General features: G+C 37.3%; 2 protein-coding genes across 19 annotated transcripts in view; one reads left to right on the top strand and one right to left on the bottom strand.

Moving 5' to 3' along the window:
• Positions 1 to 17,179, bottom strand: part of LOC127363552 (uncharacterized) — a 53,036-nt gene that overhangs the window by 34,028 nt on the left and 1,829 nt on the right. For 4 of the 5 annotated variants that reach the window (XR_007884889.1, XM_051400151.1, XM_051400152.1 and 1 more), the window contains exons 3-4: positions 17,006 to 17,058; positions 16,204 to 16,545 (exon numbers count right to left, since the gene is read on the bottom strand). Coding sequence is in view for 4 of the 5 variants with exons in the window: in XM_051400151.1 (XP_051256111.1) it covers positions 16,204 to 16,545; positions 17,006 to 17,058 (395 nt within the window). In the remaining variant the exon portion in view is untranslated. Of the gene's footprint in view, positions 1 to 13,437; positions 14,651 to 15,425; positions 15,501 to 16,203; positions 16,546 to 17,005; positions 17,059 to 17,179 lie in introns of those variants that run through there. The other variant, XM_051400155.1, reaches the window with a different exon arrangement.
• LOC127363560 (V-set and immunoglobulin domain-containing protein 1) overlaps positions 1 to 17,179 on the top strand; it is a 68,091-nt gene that overhangs the window by 26,676 nt on the left and 24,236 nt on the right. For 2 of the 14 annotated variants that reach the window (XM_051400217.1, XM_051400218.1), the window contains exons 2-4: positions 5,224 to 5,279; positions 5,494 to 5,847; positions 6,501 to 7,745. The exons of 5 other annotated variants lie outside the window; for them this stretch is intronic. In XM_051400217.1, coding sequence (XP_051256177.1) covers positions 5,231 to 5,279; positions 5,494 to 5,847; positions 6,501 to 6,673 — 576 coding nt within the window. In that variant the 5' untranslated portion in view covers positions 5,224 to 5,230 and the 3' untranslated portion in view covers positions 6,674 to 7,745. Of the gene's footprint in view, positions 1 to 4,056; positions 4,464 to 5,223; positions 5,280 to 5,493; positions 5,848 to 6,500; positions 7,746 to 17,179 lie in introns of those variants that run through there. 7 more of the 14 variants (XM_051400222.1, XM_051400211.1, XM_051400210.1 and 4 more) reach the window with 5 other exon arrangements.

Genomic DNA, 17,179 nt, shown 5'->3' on the forward strand with positions numbered 1-17,179 from the left:
TTTTAAGATTAAAACATGAAGAAAAGTTGGTAACACTTCATATTAAGGCTCACATATTGACCATTAACTATCTACCTATTAGCATGCAGCATACTGACTCTTGTTAGTGATTATAAAGTATGAATGCCTTATTCTGAATGAGCTCATTCTACAACTACTAGGACATTAAGAGTATTAATGAGGTAGACATGTTTATCATCAGTCTCTTTTAATATGTCGTCCAGGCTTCATTTATAAGTTAGGGTAAAGAAAAAGGAAAGTTCTGACAAAAACGGAAACAACAAAATTTGTATTTATTTATTTTTATTCCAGAAATAATCCTTAGATTTACTTATTGAACTTTAAGGTATGAAAAAAATAATAATGAAATTCACATTTTAAATGACAGAAGTAGTACTATTAGGAATTCCCTATAGTCTGTGAGAGTCGTGGCTTATGGTGTGTTCAATTTACACTGAAAGTCGGAACTTGGAGCTCTGAACAACGTAACCCCACAGTTGAGTGCTCCCTGCTCACTATGAATCTGAGGGGGTCACTATGAATCTGAGGGGGTCATGCCCCCCCGGCCCTAGTGCCATCTGCGCGCATGTTCCACAGGAAAGCATTTTTACCAACTCCTCGGTAAGGAAAGCAGCTTCGTCTCCTCTGCTCGGACTGCTACTGTGAGACTGGCCGCCTGTGAGTGCTTCTGGACGGGGAGGGACTCACAGCAGCACCCGCTGCTCGTTGAGCACCGTAACTGATAAAGTCTCCAATAACACCAGAGAGGTCGCCAACATCTCTGAGCCACAGTCTCCATCACAGTAGAGTGTCTGTGGGAGAGGCCACTGTGTCAGACAGCTCAGGTGACGTCATCTGACATTTGCATATCACAATAGCAGCCCACGTGTACTCTGCTGCTCGTGCCCTTGCTGTGCGCGCTGTCTGTCTCAGTGGAGTGGTAAAGGAGGAGCTTGTGTGCGCATGCTGTGTGCGTGACAGCGATTTAAAATGTAAAAAAAAATAGAAAAGAAAAACAACTGGAATGCACATTTCCTCACTTGATGGTTACTCAGTAAAAAAGAACAGAATATTATTTATATGTATTAAAAACACTCAAAAGTAGGAGGTCCTCTAATGGAGCTACAGGCTATCTACAGTACTCAGATCAATGTCTGGAAGAAATAATGATGGATATATATTGTGAAATACAAATTCATTTGATCAGGTCTGATATCATTTCAGGCTTACCATTTAGTTTTAAACTGTTTATATAGTTTATAAGGACAATAAAACAGATGTGGCATTATTAGTGCTAACGAGGATGTGGAAGGTTAAGTAGTTACTGGATCGTTATAATGACAGTAGAGATGTAAGGTAGTTTTAGAACAGTAGTAGTACAAGATTGTGTAGGGTCAACAGCTCCAGTTGATGCGTGTCTTTATCACGTTGCTTTCTATGGCAAGCCATTTTAACATTTAACAGCTAGACTGGATATACATACTAACTGGAATTACGGATATCTACAATTCAATTCCAGATATCCGTAATTCACATAGTGGATATCTGCAACTGAATTGTAGATATCCGTAATGAGAAAACCCATACAAATGAATGGCAAAAGTGACATCATCTGTCCTAGGAAGAATGTAGTTGCAGATATCTGAAATGTTGTTTTTGACTAGGCAAAACTGAATTAGACATATCTGCAACACATATCCAGTCTAGCTGTTAAATATCAAAATGGCTTGCCATAGTCTGCTAAATAAAGACACACAGAAACTGATGCATTTTGGGATTTGTGAGGATCAAACCAGCAACCTTCCTAACAGTGAGCAACCCACTCTACCTCTGAGCCACAGTCGACCCTCTCCTGTTTGTATGAAGTGCAGCCAACCAGGTGAGTAATGAATCTATATTGATGTTGGTGTTAATCAGGAGTTAACTTCAGTTGTAAAGGTTGAGTCAGTATATTTGAATAGAACAGCAGGAACAGCTGCACGTTTAATACCAACAAACTGTTTCCAGCTTCTATTATCGCTCCGTGTTCTGTTTTATAGCCCATGTCATCTTTCTGTCTGTTGGTGACTGAAATGAACTAAAGCACACAGACACTGAAGAGTAGAGCTGTTAAGGCTGGGCAGCATGTGTAACTTCCTAAATCTGACTAGTTAATGAACTGTTAATATATGTTGACCTGCCCTTTTCAACCATCCAGTCTTCAATGTTACTAATTCTTTGATTTTGATGAACTCTCTATTTTGAAATGACAACGTTTGATGTGTTCAGATTTGGACACACTGGGTCAACTTGTATGGGACACTGTTAGAGATGTGTGTACCCAGACGTTTGTTGTTCAGTGTGGTTGATCTGTCCATAATGCCATTTGTAGATTTCCTCAAGCAGTTTTATCCTTTTGTTAACTGTGATATTGTAATGCACCTGATCTGATAAAACATCATGTTTACTGAACCTGCTGTTTGTATTGATGCATTTCAAACTTTTTATCACGAGATGGTGTATGACTCTTGACTTGGAGGCTTAAATAGTTTGTTTAACATATTTCAAGGGGACTTGTCTACTTGTTTGGCTCTGATTCTTATATTGTAAGATCTGACAACAGCATCATTGTTTGTGTTTATTTGTAGTTGTTTTGTCTTTTGTCTTTATATGCTGGCAGTATTTATATGGAACCCTTATTAAACATGTTTATTCCTTAAAAGAACTAAAATAAAGTTAATATAAGTAAAGTTAAAGATAGTCAGTTATAAAAGTTCATCTACCACTGAGAACATATGATGCTGTGTGAGTCATGAACAGTGTTCAACAGGACCAGATGCTGTACCTAGAACAGGTTAGTCAAGTTTTCTCTCATTCTCACACAGTAAAATAATCACCTGGTACAACCATCAGCCTGTTCACCATTAGTTGGTGCTGTTGTTGCTTCCTTGTCTGTCCACGTACTTTCAGCACATGATGTTTTTATTATATATGAAACTGTTGTTTCATTTTTATTTGTGGATTCACACAGTCAGACAGCAGCTGTTCTTTGAGTCTTTCAGACTTTAAACTCAACACAGTTTCTGTAGTAAGAGTTCATGTGAGGCTCTGCTCACAACAGATCATTATAATAAGACTGTATAGATATAAGAATAACATTAAACTAAGAAATAAAATATTTGATTAAATTGGTGGGAAAATAAAAATCCTCCAGCAGCTAAACAATGTTGCAGTATTGATTACAAAAAGTTTCCCTTTAATTTGATTTATTTAGAAAATCTTTAAGGAACTGTGGATTGATCAAATTGTACATTTTCATTTATTAAACTGATTTACTGAAACACACAAGAAACATTTTCAATGTCTGACAAATAAAGTTTGAAATGATTCATATGAATATAAAACAGTCAGTTACATTTCAAGGAGCCACAAGCATAGAGAGAGAATGGCTGACCATAACTTGGCAGCAGTGAACAGACAGCTATGCAAGCCAACCTGATGCAGCGGTATGTGTATTGTTAGTAGGATCGAAGGGTGGGACCGAACAGCCAACCTTCCGATAAGTGAACAATCCACTTTACCTCTAAGCCACAGAGACGTCTAAACTGCACAGTAGAGTCCGAGTCTTCCCCGACTTCTTGTGTTTTGTGCCTCAGGTTTGGGCAAATCCCTCGCTGCTGTAAAGAGACCAAACTAATCTGTGTCATTCATACAAATCAACCTAAATATCCACAACAGATCTCAGTATAACTATAACTATATATAATTATATAAAGCTAACAACAAGTAGGTACAGTGTTATCAGATATAATGGATGGAACTATACCCTGCCTTCCAAATAATCAAAAATATTTTATTGAATGATGACTCCTCTCTCCATCTAAAATAGATGGATGGGAGGGGGGGTAAAGGTTATTTTAAAATCTCTTCTGTATTACTCACACTATTTATAATCACATCTATTTTATGTCAGTATATGAATCTAAATGTGCATTTCTAATGGCAAAAAGCCAAATCAATAAAACCATTTGGTCACTATAAAGATGAAGGTGTATCATATGTCCCAGATACTGCTGTGGTAGTCCACAATACTTTTTTTCCTCAGATCTTATTTATCCAAAAAAAACTGCTGAATGAAAGAGAAAGTTCTACTGAATCAACTCAGCAGTGGCACTGAACTAAGGTGTGTTTAGTTTAGCTCCTCTGTTCCCAAGTACAGGAACTCTCAGTAGACTCCCAGTCTTGTTTTACTCCGCCTACCACCTGTTAGCGGCTTATGACGTCTTTCATCAGGCATTCATATAAAAGCAGAGGAGACACAGAGAGACCTCCACCTAGGAAAGGATCCGTGGCCAGCGTTGCTTTGGGTACATCTGTATAATGTCACTATGTATGGAGGAACAGGACCACTGACAGTGTGTAAGGGTAGTCTGTGATAGCTGTGGAACCAACACACACTCACAGATCATCTGAATGGAGACACGGTCAGTAATGAATCCTATATTGATGTTGGTGTTAATCAGGAGTTAACTTCAGTTGTAAAGGTTGAGTCTGTATATTTGAATAGAACAGCAGGAACAGCTGCACGTTTAATACTAACAAACATATTTCGAGGGATGTATATATCAGTGTGTGTTTGGCTCTGATTCTTATATTGTAAGATCTGAACAGCATCGTTGTTTGGGTTTATTTGCAGTTGTTTTGTCATTCCTTTATATACGACCTGATATGGCAGAGCACACTACTTTTGAATTCATTATTGAATTTTGCGTAACTGGGATTAAAAGCAATTAAAAGTTTTAATCCTTGCCTAGCACTTGTTTTATGTTAAAGGTAATTAAATGCGCATCAAAAACACTGACAACATACTTGCACTCATGACACCTAGGGGTGGAGCAGATTCTTCTCATTCCTCAGCACAATGATCACCTGATACAACCATCAGGCTGTTCACCATTAGTTGGTGCTGTTGTTGCTTCCTTGTCTGTCCACGTACTTTCAGCACATGGTGTTTTTATTATATATGAAACTGTTCTTTCATCTTTATTAACACATTTAATCAAACTTCATCTGATGATTGTTTTACTGAGTAACCATCAAATATGTTGGAATGAACTCTCAATGTCCTCTTCAACTCCATGTTTCCTGCTGATGGTGCAGAGTTTAACCTCTGGGGTCATCATGTGAAAGATATACATCACTATGTATGTGTTTATGACTCTTCACCGCTGTCTCCTCTCACAGGGAGAAGATGATCTGCTGGATCCTGCTGCTCATCAACCTGACCTCCTGTGTCTGTGGTTAGTTTCCACCTTCACTTTATTATCCATGAAGAGAAAAGTCCAAATACACTTTCAGACTTCCATCTTTCAATCTGTAAGGAGGAAGGCCTCTACAGCACTGAGAGCATCACTAAACTGTCCACAGAAACATCTCTAGATGGAGTTTAAAGGCTCACATGTTAAAGTTGTCACTTTGTCTGGTCCTCACTTTCCCTCTCTGTCTCCTCAACAGGAACATTTGTAGTGAATGTGACACAGACCTCCTATCAGGCAGAGGAGAACCATAACATCACACTGGAATGGACGTTCACAACCAACACTCACAGTTCCCTCAACTCTCTTTCTATCTACTGTGAACTGTTTACTAATGACAAAGTCCTGTATCATCTGCGTAAAGGTGTTGAAGTCCCGGAGTCTCAGGATGAACAGTTTGCAGGACGAGTCCAGTGTGACAAAGACGTCCTCAGAGAAGGACGAATCAGACTTCATGTGTCCAGACTCAGGACTGAAGACTCGGGCCTGTACCTGTGTGAAGTGAGAACAAATTATGGTGGCAGTTTGGGTAAATGTCGCCTCAGTGTCACTGGTAAGTTGATTCAGTGGAACTGTACTTGGGAACAAGTTTAGTGTGTGAATATTTTGACCTGATGTTGGCAGAAAAAGGAACGTTTGGGGGGTCACCAAAGGTAAAATTCACCCTGAGGTAGAAATGAATGGACAAACTAACATTCACAGAGCAGCTACCAACAGCCCAACAGTCTTCCTCCTACAACCTTCACATTGTTTGTTCTGTCCGACCAACAGTTCAAAACACAACATATTAAAGTTAGACAGACATGAAACAGAAAGTCAGCAAATCCTCACATTTGAGAAACTGGAACCAGGGGAGTATTTGCTGTTTGTAGTAAAAAGTTGTAGTTATTAATAATTTATCACTAATTTAAATATTTAATTCAGTCGCTTAATAGAAACATCAGAGTATCTGGGATATTGTATTATGCTGAATTTCCACACATAGTTTGTAGGAAGTAAAATTAAAAAAACATATCTTTAATATGCACATTGAAGATCTAGTAAAGTAAATAATTATGCTGATATGTTACCATGGTAACCAATGATGCAAAATAAGATTATGTTGAGTCTTTGTTTTCTCTGTGTCAGTCCGTTGTTGGGTTTGTTTTCTGTTTCAGTAAAATTTTTCCACAAACACCCACATTTTGTTCTTAATGTCCTTTACAGCAGCTGATTGGCCCAAAGGTCAGAGACCAACAGAGAGTCCACAACCAGTGAGTCCACAACCAGTGAGTCAGCGAAGGATCGGCCTCTATGTTGGAGTGGCACTAGCAGTTCTACTGGCTGTCTGTGCGGGATTCTGCTTTACGTTTTACTTTAAACATTATACACATATATGAGTTTCTCAGAGAAAACGAACTAACAGCACTCTGTCTGGACTCTGGAGGACCCCACTTCTGTATCAGAGCATTCGTTCAAGACCTGAATCATAAAACCAAGAGACACTAACACACACATGCACACTCTCTCTCCAACATCTGTTATTATTATTATTATTATAATTTATTATCATCGTACCTGTGTGAAGTGAACACACATTATTTGCTGGCAGCTTCTGAATGTCACTGGTGAGTTGATTCTGGAAAACGTAGTCCAACTTTCTTAACTTATACCATGGACACAGAAAATAGTAGTTTCCCATTGGCTGACAGGAAATACAGATAAGCAGGTGTACCTCATATACCAGGTATAATCTATTCAATTTCTCTTTTATTTACCTTTTATGCATTTAAAGCTGTGACAATAGAATATGTTTTTCTTTATATTCTATGGATCATGTAGCTGACTCCTGCAGGATGTAATGAAGTGTTCAGGTTCACTGAAGATCCTTCAGATCTGCCTGTTCTGATGTGTTATGTACACTGGCAATAAGCTTTAACCTTTTCTTGTTGTAATGTGCAATTTAAACTGAAATGTACTGTTACTGTTTTATTGTTGCTGTTATTTACTGTGTTACTGATTATCATTCTTTCATTGTATGTGTGCTGTAAGAAAAGCTTTGAGTTGTTCACACTGCTATTAAGGATGAAGATCAGCAGAGGGAGCTCTTTACTTTAAGTTAGGTCGTCTTGTTTCAGTGGATTTTGTTTTCCACAAGTTAAGGTTCTGAAAAGCTGTCCAACTTTCATTAGTTGCATTTTGGTTTAAAGTAGTTTCACTAAGAAGATTAATATTACATTATGATAATATCATTACACACCTGAATCCAGCAATGTGGTTGTTGTTTGAATGTTTCTGTAACTGGAATGCAGCAGAAAGCAGCAGGAAGGTTTCTCCATATGTGATTTAATTGATTACATTTATCCTCTTTTATTCACTTTATCTTATGAACTTTTTATGATGATTTTTATACCTTAAAGTTAAATAAATAAATCTAATGAATCTTTCTGGAATAAAAGAAATAAATACAAACTTTGTTGTTTCCATTTTTGTCAGAACTTTCCTTTTTCTGTGGTTGTAGTAAAACACCAACTCACATTATACTATGTGTACTATGTACAATAAGTACACATTATAATCAGTATGAAAGCACTGTAACAATGGCCATCATAATATTAAGATAGAATAATTATTGCTGCTGTTCTTTTATAATTCTGTGTCTTGTTGATTCCAGTCGAACTTATTCAATTGTCTTATAAACATGTTATACTCTATATACGATTTTGTGTTTCCAGTTTCACTTCAAATCTCACATTCAATTTCTCTGAGGCTTCATATTAAAATCATCAACTGAAGGCGGCTGCAGTTTTCAGAAGCAGCGTCTCTCCTCTGACCACAGTGCATGATGGGAAACTCTCTGCTTGCCCCCTAATATAAAACTTGTTATGCAATGCGTATTAGTAGTAGCCTCTTTGTTAGTCATTATAAAGTATGAATGCCTTATTCTGAATGAGCTCATTCTACAACTACTAGGCCATGAAGAGTTTCCCCCTCAATAACCTGCTAATTACTGATTATTGACACTAACTGAGGAAGTTGTTGTCATCAATTATGATCTTAATGTGCTTTGTTCAGTATGGACATTATAAGGTGGTTGTACCCCAAGAATGCTCATTCTCTCTTAATAACACTAAATAAATATGCTCTATTCTAATGTAACAAAACAGACACTTGAACTATTAAAGGTGGTGGGCTGTTTTATTCATTTCATGATGTTTTTTTTAAATAAATCCATGAAGAAAATTACCTAAATAGACAGATCAGTTTAAAGTCTTAACGTTTAATGTCATTGTTTTTGATAAACTTTTACTTCTTGACATTCTGGGTGTCTGATATTAAAAAAACTTACACATACAATACTATAACTCTGTCAAATACAAACAGGATTATTTAAATATAAAATATGTATAAACAGAACATTAGAAACCCAGTGCATTGTAACAATATCCATCAGGAGGATTAAGATATAATAATGAACAATTCTCTTCTAATTCTGTTGTCTTGTTGATTCAGACTCATTGTTTAAGACTGATGATTGACAACAGCTGGAGGGAGAACAGAGCGACCAATGACTGAACCAACTTACAGCTCAATGTGAATGATTCCTCTGAGAAACTCTTCATACACTGACAACTCAAACAACTGGGACATTGTAGAGAGCTTATATTACAAATAGTTTTCTGACACTTAAAACAGATGTTGAGAGAGTCTCAGAGTCTGTTGGTTTAATCAGTCAGGTGTTAAACAGTCTGATGACTCATTCTGACAGAAAGAGGGTCCTCCAGACAGAGTCCTGTTAGTCCTGATGGGTTGTGTCAACATCTGTACAGCTGCAGAGATGATTCATTTCTTATCAGCAGATTTAGTCAAACAGTGACAGGAGGCAGAGAAGAGTCCGACACAGACAGCCAGTAGAGCTGCTGTCAGTCCAACATAGAGGCCGATCCTTCCCCGACTCTCTGGTTGTGGACTCTCTGGTTGTGGACTCTCTGGTTGTGGACTCTCTGCTTGTGGACTCTCTGTTGGTCTCTGAGGTTTGGGCTCATCAGCAGCTGCTGTAAAGGACATTATATAAAATGTGGTTAAACAGCAAACATTATCTAGTTACAGCTTCTCCAATGTGAGGATTTGCTGATTTTCTCTGTTTCCTGGTTCATGGCTCCAGGTCGTTATGATGGACAGTTTCAGCCGCTGGCAGCAGCTCTGTGGATGGAAATATCAGTCTGTCCATCCGTGTCCCCCTCAGGAGGAATTTAACTTAACACTAAAGTAACTCAGCTCAGCTATTAGTTTGTGTTTAGTGCTAATTAGCTAATGTTAGCATGCTAACACACCAAACTAATAGTCTTAGACTCTGAGTCCTCTTTTACTAACTGAGTTCTATAAAATCAACTTACCAGTGACAATGAGTCGACATCTGTCAGAGCTCAAGCCGTAATTTGTTCTCACTTCACACAGGTACAGGCCCGAGTCTTCAGTCCTGAGTCTGGACACATGAAGTCTGATTCGTCCTTCTCTGAGGACGTCTTTGTCACACTGGACTCGTCCTTTAAACTGATCATCCTGAGACTCTGTGACCTCGACACCATCACGTAGATCATAGAGGACTGAAACCTTGTGATCAGTAATCAGTAGACAGTAGATAGAAAGAGAGTTGAGGGAACTGTCAGTGTTGGTTGTGAACGTCCATTCCAGTGTGATGTTATGGTTCTCCTCTGCCTGATAGGAGGTCTGTGTCACATTCACTACAAATGTTCCTGTTGAGGAGACAGAGAGGGAAAGTGAGGACCAGACAAAGTGACAACTTTAACATGTGAGCCTTTAAACTCCATCTAGAGATGTTTCTGTGGACAGTTTAGTGATGCTCTCAGTGCTGTAGAGGCCTTCCTCCTTACAGATTGAAAGATGGAAGTCTGAAAGTGTATTTGGACTTTTCTCTTCATGGATAATAAAGTGAAGGTGGAAACTAACCACAGACACAGGAGGTCAGGTTGATGAGCAGCAGGATCCAGCAGATCATCTTCTCCCTGTGAGAGGAGACAGCGGTGAAGAGTCATAAACACATACATAGTGATGTATATCTTTTTATATGATGACACCAGAGGTTAAACTCTGCACCATCAGCAGGAAACATGGAGCTGAAGAGGACATTGAGAGTTCAATCCAACATCTTTGATGGTTACTCAGTAAAACAATCATCAGATGAAGTTTGATTAAATGTGTTTGTGTGAATCCACAAATAAAAATGAAACAACAGTTTCATATATAATAAAAACACCATGTGCTGAAAGTACGTGGACAGACAAGGAAGCAACAACAGCACCAACTAATGGTGAACAACCTTGTACCAGGTGATTATTTTACTGTGTGAGAATGAGAGAAAACTTGACTAACCTGTTCTAGGTACAGCATATATTGCCCTGTTGAACACTGTGTTCAACACATATGTTGTCAGTGGTTGATGAACTTTTTATAACTATCTTTAACTTTACTTATATTAACTTTATTTTAGTTGTTTTAAGGAATAAACATGTTTAATAAGGGTTCAATATAAATACTGCCAACATATAAAGGAATGATAAATAAACACAAACAACGATGCTGATCTTACAATATAAGAATCAGAGCCAAACAAGTAGATAAGTCCCCTTGAAATATGTTGAACAAACTATTTAATCCTCCAAGTCAAGAGTCATACACCATCGTGTGATAAAAAGTTTGAAATGCATCAATAAAAACAGCATGTTCAGTAAACATGATGTTTTATCAGATCAGGTGCATTACAATATCACAGTTAACAAAAGGATAAAACTGCTTGAGGAAATCTACAAATGGCTTTATGGACAGATCAACCACACTGAACAACAAACGTCTGGGTACACACATCTCTAACAGTGTCCCATACAAGTTGACCCAGTGTGTCCAAATCTGAACACATCAAACGTTGTCATTTCAAAATAGAGAGTTCATCAAAATCAAAGAATTAGTAACATTGAAGACTGGATGGTTGAAAAGGGCAGGTCAACATATATTAACAGTTCATTAACTAGTCAGATTTAGGAAGTTACACATGCTGCCCAGCCTTAACAGCTCTACTCTTCAGTGTCTGTGTGCTTTGTCACCAGAGAAGGGGAGGGGGGGTTGGGGCACTTCACCTCTGGGTCTCCCTTATATGGAACAGACAAGGAGGGGATCCACTGTCATACCTCGACTTTCTTCTAAATAACGCACATTTATTAATACATAGAATATATATATATATAATATAATAAATACAGGCTTATAGTTCATGCACATTTTTGTTTTTCTGAATTGTGTGAAATGGCTAACAAGAAGGGGGTCTCGCCCAGGGTGTCATTCAAGAAATAACCGCACTGAACACCAACATCAATATAGGATTCATTACTCACCTGGCTGTCTGCAGTTAAAACAAACGGGTGGTCATCGTCTCTTCCTTGTTCCAAGTTCCACAGATACTATACTGACAGAGAGACTGTGGTTCAGAGGTAGAGTGAGTCGGTCACTAATCGGAAGGTTGTCGGTTCGATCCTTTCAACTCCTAAAGTGCTCCAGTTGCTGTTTGTATTTGTATTTGTGTACGACAGCTTTATGTACACACGCAGGAGTGTTCGTGACGTGTGTTGAGGCGTGACATTGATCTGAGTACTGTAGATAGCCTGTAGCTCCATTAGAGGACCTCCTACTGTGATGTTATGAGTACACTAGGTTAAGAACTCCATTACTGCCGGTTGTTGTTTGTAGCCACGCGGGTAGCACTGAACTGTTGTTATGTGCAAGTTGTGAAGTAAACATGAAAGACCAGCTATCACGCCTCGTCTGCTTATTATAAGTTCAAGAAGACAACACGTGGTGTCACAAGTGGCCGCGAGCAGACGGACAGAAGATTTACCACAGAGAAAAAAAAAAAGAAACAAAGAAAAGAAAAGTCTCCGGTCGTGTGAGTGAAACGTGCTAACAGGAAACATCTCTGCAGCTGTACAGATGTTGACACAACCCATCAGGACTAACAGGACTCTGTCTGGAGGACTTTCTATCAGAACTGTTTATCACCTGACTGATGAAACCAACAGACTCTGACACTCTCTACCTTCAACATCTGTTTAAAGTGTCAGAAAACTAATTGTAATATAAAATATATATTTTTGTATTACATTGTATTCTTTGGTTTTGTGTTTAAATTAGTTGTTATAATTCTGTTGTCTTGTTGATTCACAGTTTCCTAATGTACTGTTTGTACATTTATTTTTTAATCCTATTTTCATATGAGAGAGGCTGTTATTACTTGGGTGTGTTCAAGACACCCAGAATGTCAAGAAGTAAAAGTTGATCAAAAACAATGACAATAAACGTTAAGACTTTAAACTGATCTGTCTATTTAGGTATTTTTCTTTCATGGATTTCTTTAAAAAAACATAATGAAATGAATAAAACAGCCCACCACCTTTAATAGTTCAACTGTCTGTTTTGTTACATTAGAATAGAGCATATTTATTAAGTGTTATTAAGAGAGAATGAGCGTTCTTGTGGTACAACCACCTTATAATGTCCATACTGAACAAAGCACATTAAGATCATAATTGATGACAACAACTTCCTCAGTTAGTGTCAATAATCAGTAATTAGCAGGTTATTGAGGGGAAACTCTTCATGGCCTAGTAGTTGTAGAATGAGCTCATTCAGAATAAGGCATTCATACTTTGTAATGACTAACAAAGAGGCTACTACTAATACGCATTGCATAACAAGTTTTATATTAGGGGGCAAGCAGAGAGTTTCCCATCATGCACTGTGGTCAGTGGAGAGACACTGCTTCTGAAAACTGCAGCCGCCTTCAGTTGATGATTTTAATATGAAGCCTCAGAGAAATTGAATGTGAGATTTGAAGTGAAACTGGAAACACAAAATCATATATAGAGTATAACATGTTTTATAAGACTATTGAATAAGTTTGACTGGAATCAACAAGACACAGAATTATAAAAAGAACAGCAGCAATAATGATTATATCTTAATATTATGATGGCCATTGTTACAGTGCTTTCATACTGATTATAATGTGTACTTATTGTACATAGTACACATAGTATAATGTGAGTTGGTGTTTTACTACAACCACAGAAAAAGGAAAGTTCTGACAAAAATGGAAACAACAAAGTTTGTATTTATTTATTTTATTCCAGAAATATTCATTAGATTTATTTATTTAACTTTAAGGTATAAAATCTTAAACACTCAATAAAACCAAAGTTCATAAGATAAAGTGAATAAAAGAGGAAGAATGTTATCAATTAAATCACATACGTATATAATATTAATCTTCTTAGTGAAACTACTTTAAACCAAAATGCAACTAATGAAAGCTTGATAGCTTTTCACAACCTTAACTTGGAAAACAAAATCCACTGAAACAAGACGACCTAACTTAAAGTAAAGAGCTCCCTCTGCTGATCTTCATCCTTAATAGCAGTGTGAACAACTCAAAGCTTTTCTTACAGCACACATACAATGAAAGAATTATAATCAGTAACACAGTAAATAACCGCAACAATAAAACAGTAACAGTACATTTCAGTTTAAATTGCACATTACAACAAGAAAAGGTTAAAGCTTATTGCCAGTGTACATAACACATCAGAACAGGCAGATCTAAAGGATCTTCAGGGAACCTGAACACTTCATTACATCCTGCAGGAGTCAGCTACATGATCCATAGAATATAAAGAAAAATATATTTTATCATGAATAAATTCCTCACATTGAGCTTTAAATACAAAATGGGTAAAAAAAAATGTGAAATGTCATAGATTATACATGGTAGATGAGGTAGGCAGGTTTATCTTTTATCTCAGCCAACGAGAAACTACTATATTTTTTGTCCATGGTACGAAACTGTGATCACACTGTTTCCTCTGACCCATATTGTGAGCTAGTAACTTTTCTCACATCCACCACTGTGATGGATGCTCTGACTCAAGTTTCAATGGACTGCATGGACGAAGGCAAACACATTCAGATATACATCTACAATCACTGCATTCAATATGAAATATATACAATACAATATGTACAAACACACACCACTACAATATATTCAGATTAATGAGTTAAGTATATGTTAGTAGTTGAAAGTGCTGGTATGGAGCAAAAGCTTGTTTCAGTGCAGTTTGAGAGTCAACTTGCAGAATCTTGTTTGTATATCACATTCCAAACAATAGAAGAGGGAAAATTGAGTGCTGCTAATATTATAGAACCAAATATTACAAGTCCGACATTTGCAGCTCCGATACCTCTTTTTACGTTATCCCAATAAGCTGATTTGTTTTCCTTCTTCGGCTCTTTTGCTGTGTGGTTTGGATCTGAAGACATAAAACCAGTGTTTGTATCTGATATTAGGAGCATCTACTCAGTAGTGTTGGACCACCACATCAAGAACATTTACACCAGTTCATCAAATGTAAAAATGAGACAATGAGAAACTAAATAAACAAATAACAACAAGTAAATATCTGCCTCTCATTAGGTCAATCAGCTATCAGTCATAAAACAGAAATTACAGCACTCGGCCACATGGTGGCACTGTAACAAACTTATTGACCTTTTTGAAAAATAAACCTGCTGATCACATAAAGTTTGTTGCAGTCTGTTGACACATACTAATGCATTATTACAGTTTTTTTCCAATTGCTAACCCACTAAAATGACATGCATAGCACAGTTATTTAAACTGACACACAGAGAGCAAAACCTCTTCTCAAGTCAGCTTTACACACATTTTGCAATTCAATATGGCACTTTTTAAATGCACTGAACAAGGTTCTCTGTATAATACACAACAATCTGACATAAAGTCACATGTTTGCCATTGGTTAGACAAACATCTGGTAAGATGAATGAAGTGTGTGCCATTTGGTGCAAAAGTTTGATTTTGATAATGCTATACGTAGTTTTGGTAGCAGTGCTTCATTTTGCAGGATATATGAGGTATTTTGCAGTTTGGGTGTGTGGTTTTGTGAATTGTGTTAAGTATGTTGATAAAACCAGCCAGTTTTTGCCTTTAAATGACAACAGTTGGTCTCTGATGTATTATTTCTCTATAAGTAACCATGGTAACAGCTCAGCATGTTGACCTACCTTCAGGTAACATTGGTGTTGTGAGGAACACATCACTGTTGTCTCCACCAGAGGTCACATTCAGGATGAAATGTTCTGTGGGTTTAAATCAGGAGGCTGTTAGATTCATGATCTTTTTAAATTACGACAACCTCTAATGAAATTGCGTTCAACAAATGTTCAACATTGAGTTCATAGAATTAGCTTTCCCTCTACAAATAAAAGGTATTTTTAATTAGCACTGAATCAATAATTGGTAGAAATTTGTTCATTGATTAGGCTACACTGTGAACCCAGATAAGTAAAATAAACTCAAGTTTGTAAGTTAAACAAACATTCTTGATCAAGTAGCTTTAGTAATTTAAGGGGACACTGACTTCATTTTGACATTTTTATTCGTATAATCAAAAAAATCTAAAAGTACTCAAACCAAGACTGTTTTTCAACTTACAAAATTGAGTTTTGGTTACTTAAAACTTTGAAAGTAAACACTTTCAAAAAATCTTTCTTAATTAAAATAACTCTTATTTCTTCTGTGAAAACAAAATACCAAAGTACTTATGTAAGTAATAATGTTTCCTAAAATAGAGTCACTTAACATTCGGTGTAATCCAGTTTAACAGTTTTTTTATTTCAAATAATGTTTCCAAAAAATGTACATTAAAAATCTACACTATTATTTAGAATGTTTATCTTGACGCCATGCATTTAATGAAGTGGTGGTAATAGGTCCACTGTATAAACTTTTAGTGTGTAATGCAACATGAGTCCTGGTTAGAGTTCTGCTGAGTCAGCTTACCAGTGGTCTCTAGCCTCCATCTTCTCCTGATCTTGTCATAATTAGCAGCCAGATCACACCAGTAACGTCCAGAGTCATCAGTCGTGACTCTGGACACATGAAGTCTGACTCGTCCTCCTCTGAGGGCGCCTTTGTCACACTGCACCCGTCCTGCAAACTGCTGATGCTGAGACTCTGAGGACTCCACACCGTCAACCATTTCATAGAAAAGCTTCAGAGGCTCTGACTGGAAGAAACAACTCAGGATGGTGAGGGACATGATGGGACTGTCCCATCCGATGGTGATGTTATCGTCCTCCTCTGCCTGATAGAAGGTCGGAGTCTTTTTCAAGACAAACATCCCTGTAGACGAGAGAGAGGGCAAAGAGAGGCACAATAGAGACGTTATGTAGAGTCAGACATCGATCTTCACCTCATTTCTGTCAGATGTACTGAGACTTACACATAAACTAACCACTAGAGCTACTAGTGTTTGATTCATCCATTTAAATAGAAATTAGATTACATTAATTGTCATTTTTAGTGCAACAAAACCAAATATTTGCTGCTTCCAGCTTCTCATATGTGCAGGTTTGCTGTTTGTCTTTGTAATATATGACAGTGAATGAAATAATGTTTGGTTTTTAACTGTTGGTTGAACTAAAGAAGCAGTTTAAGGACGTCACTTTGGCCTCTGGAAGTCTTTATGGGAGATTTTTCACAACTTTCTTTACATTCATAAACAGTTTGATTGGATTAATGTAGGAAATAATCAGCAGATTAATCTTTAATGAAATGAATTGTTAGTTTCAGTCCTACTAACCACAGACAGAGGAGGTCAGGCCGACGAGCAGAAGGATCCAGATCATCTTCTCCCTGTCAGAGAGGAGACAGGTTTATTAGAGGAAGAAGAACTTTATTAAAACAGGACAGATTGGTAGATCACTCAGCACGAAGAAGATCTTCCTTTAAGGTCTGTAATGTTTATAAATGTAGT

This window comes from Dicentrarchus labrax, unplaced genomic scaffold, assembly GCF_905237075.1.
Source record: "Dicentrarchus labrax unplaced genomic scaffold, dlabrax2021, whole genome shotgun sequence".
NCBI lineage: Eukaryota > Metazoa > Chordata > Actinopteri > Moronidae > Dicentrarchus > Dicentrarchus labrax.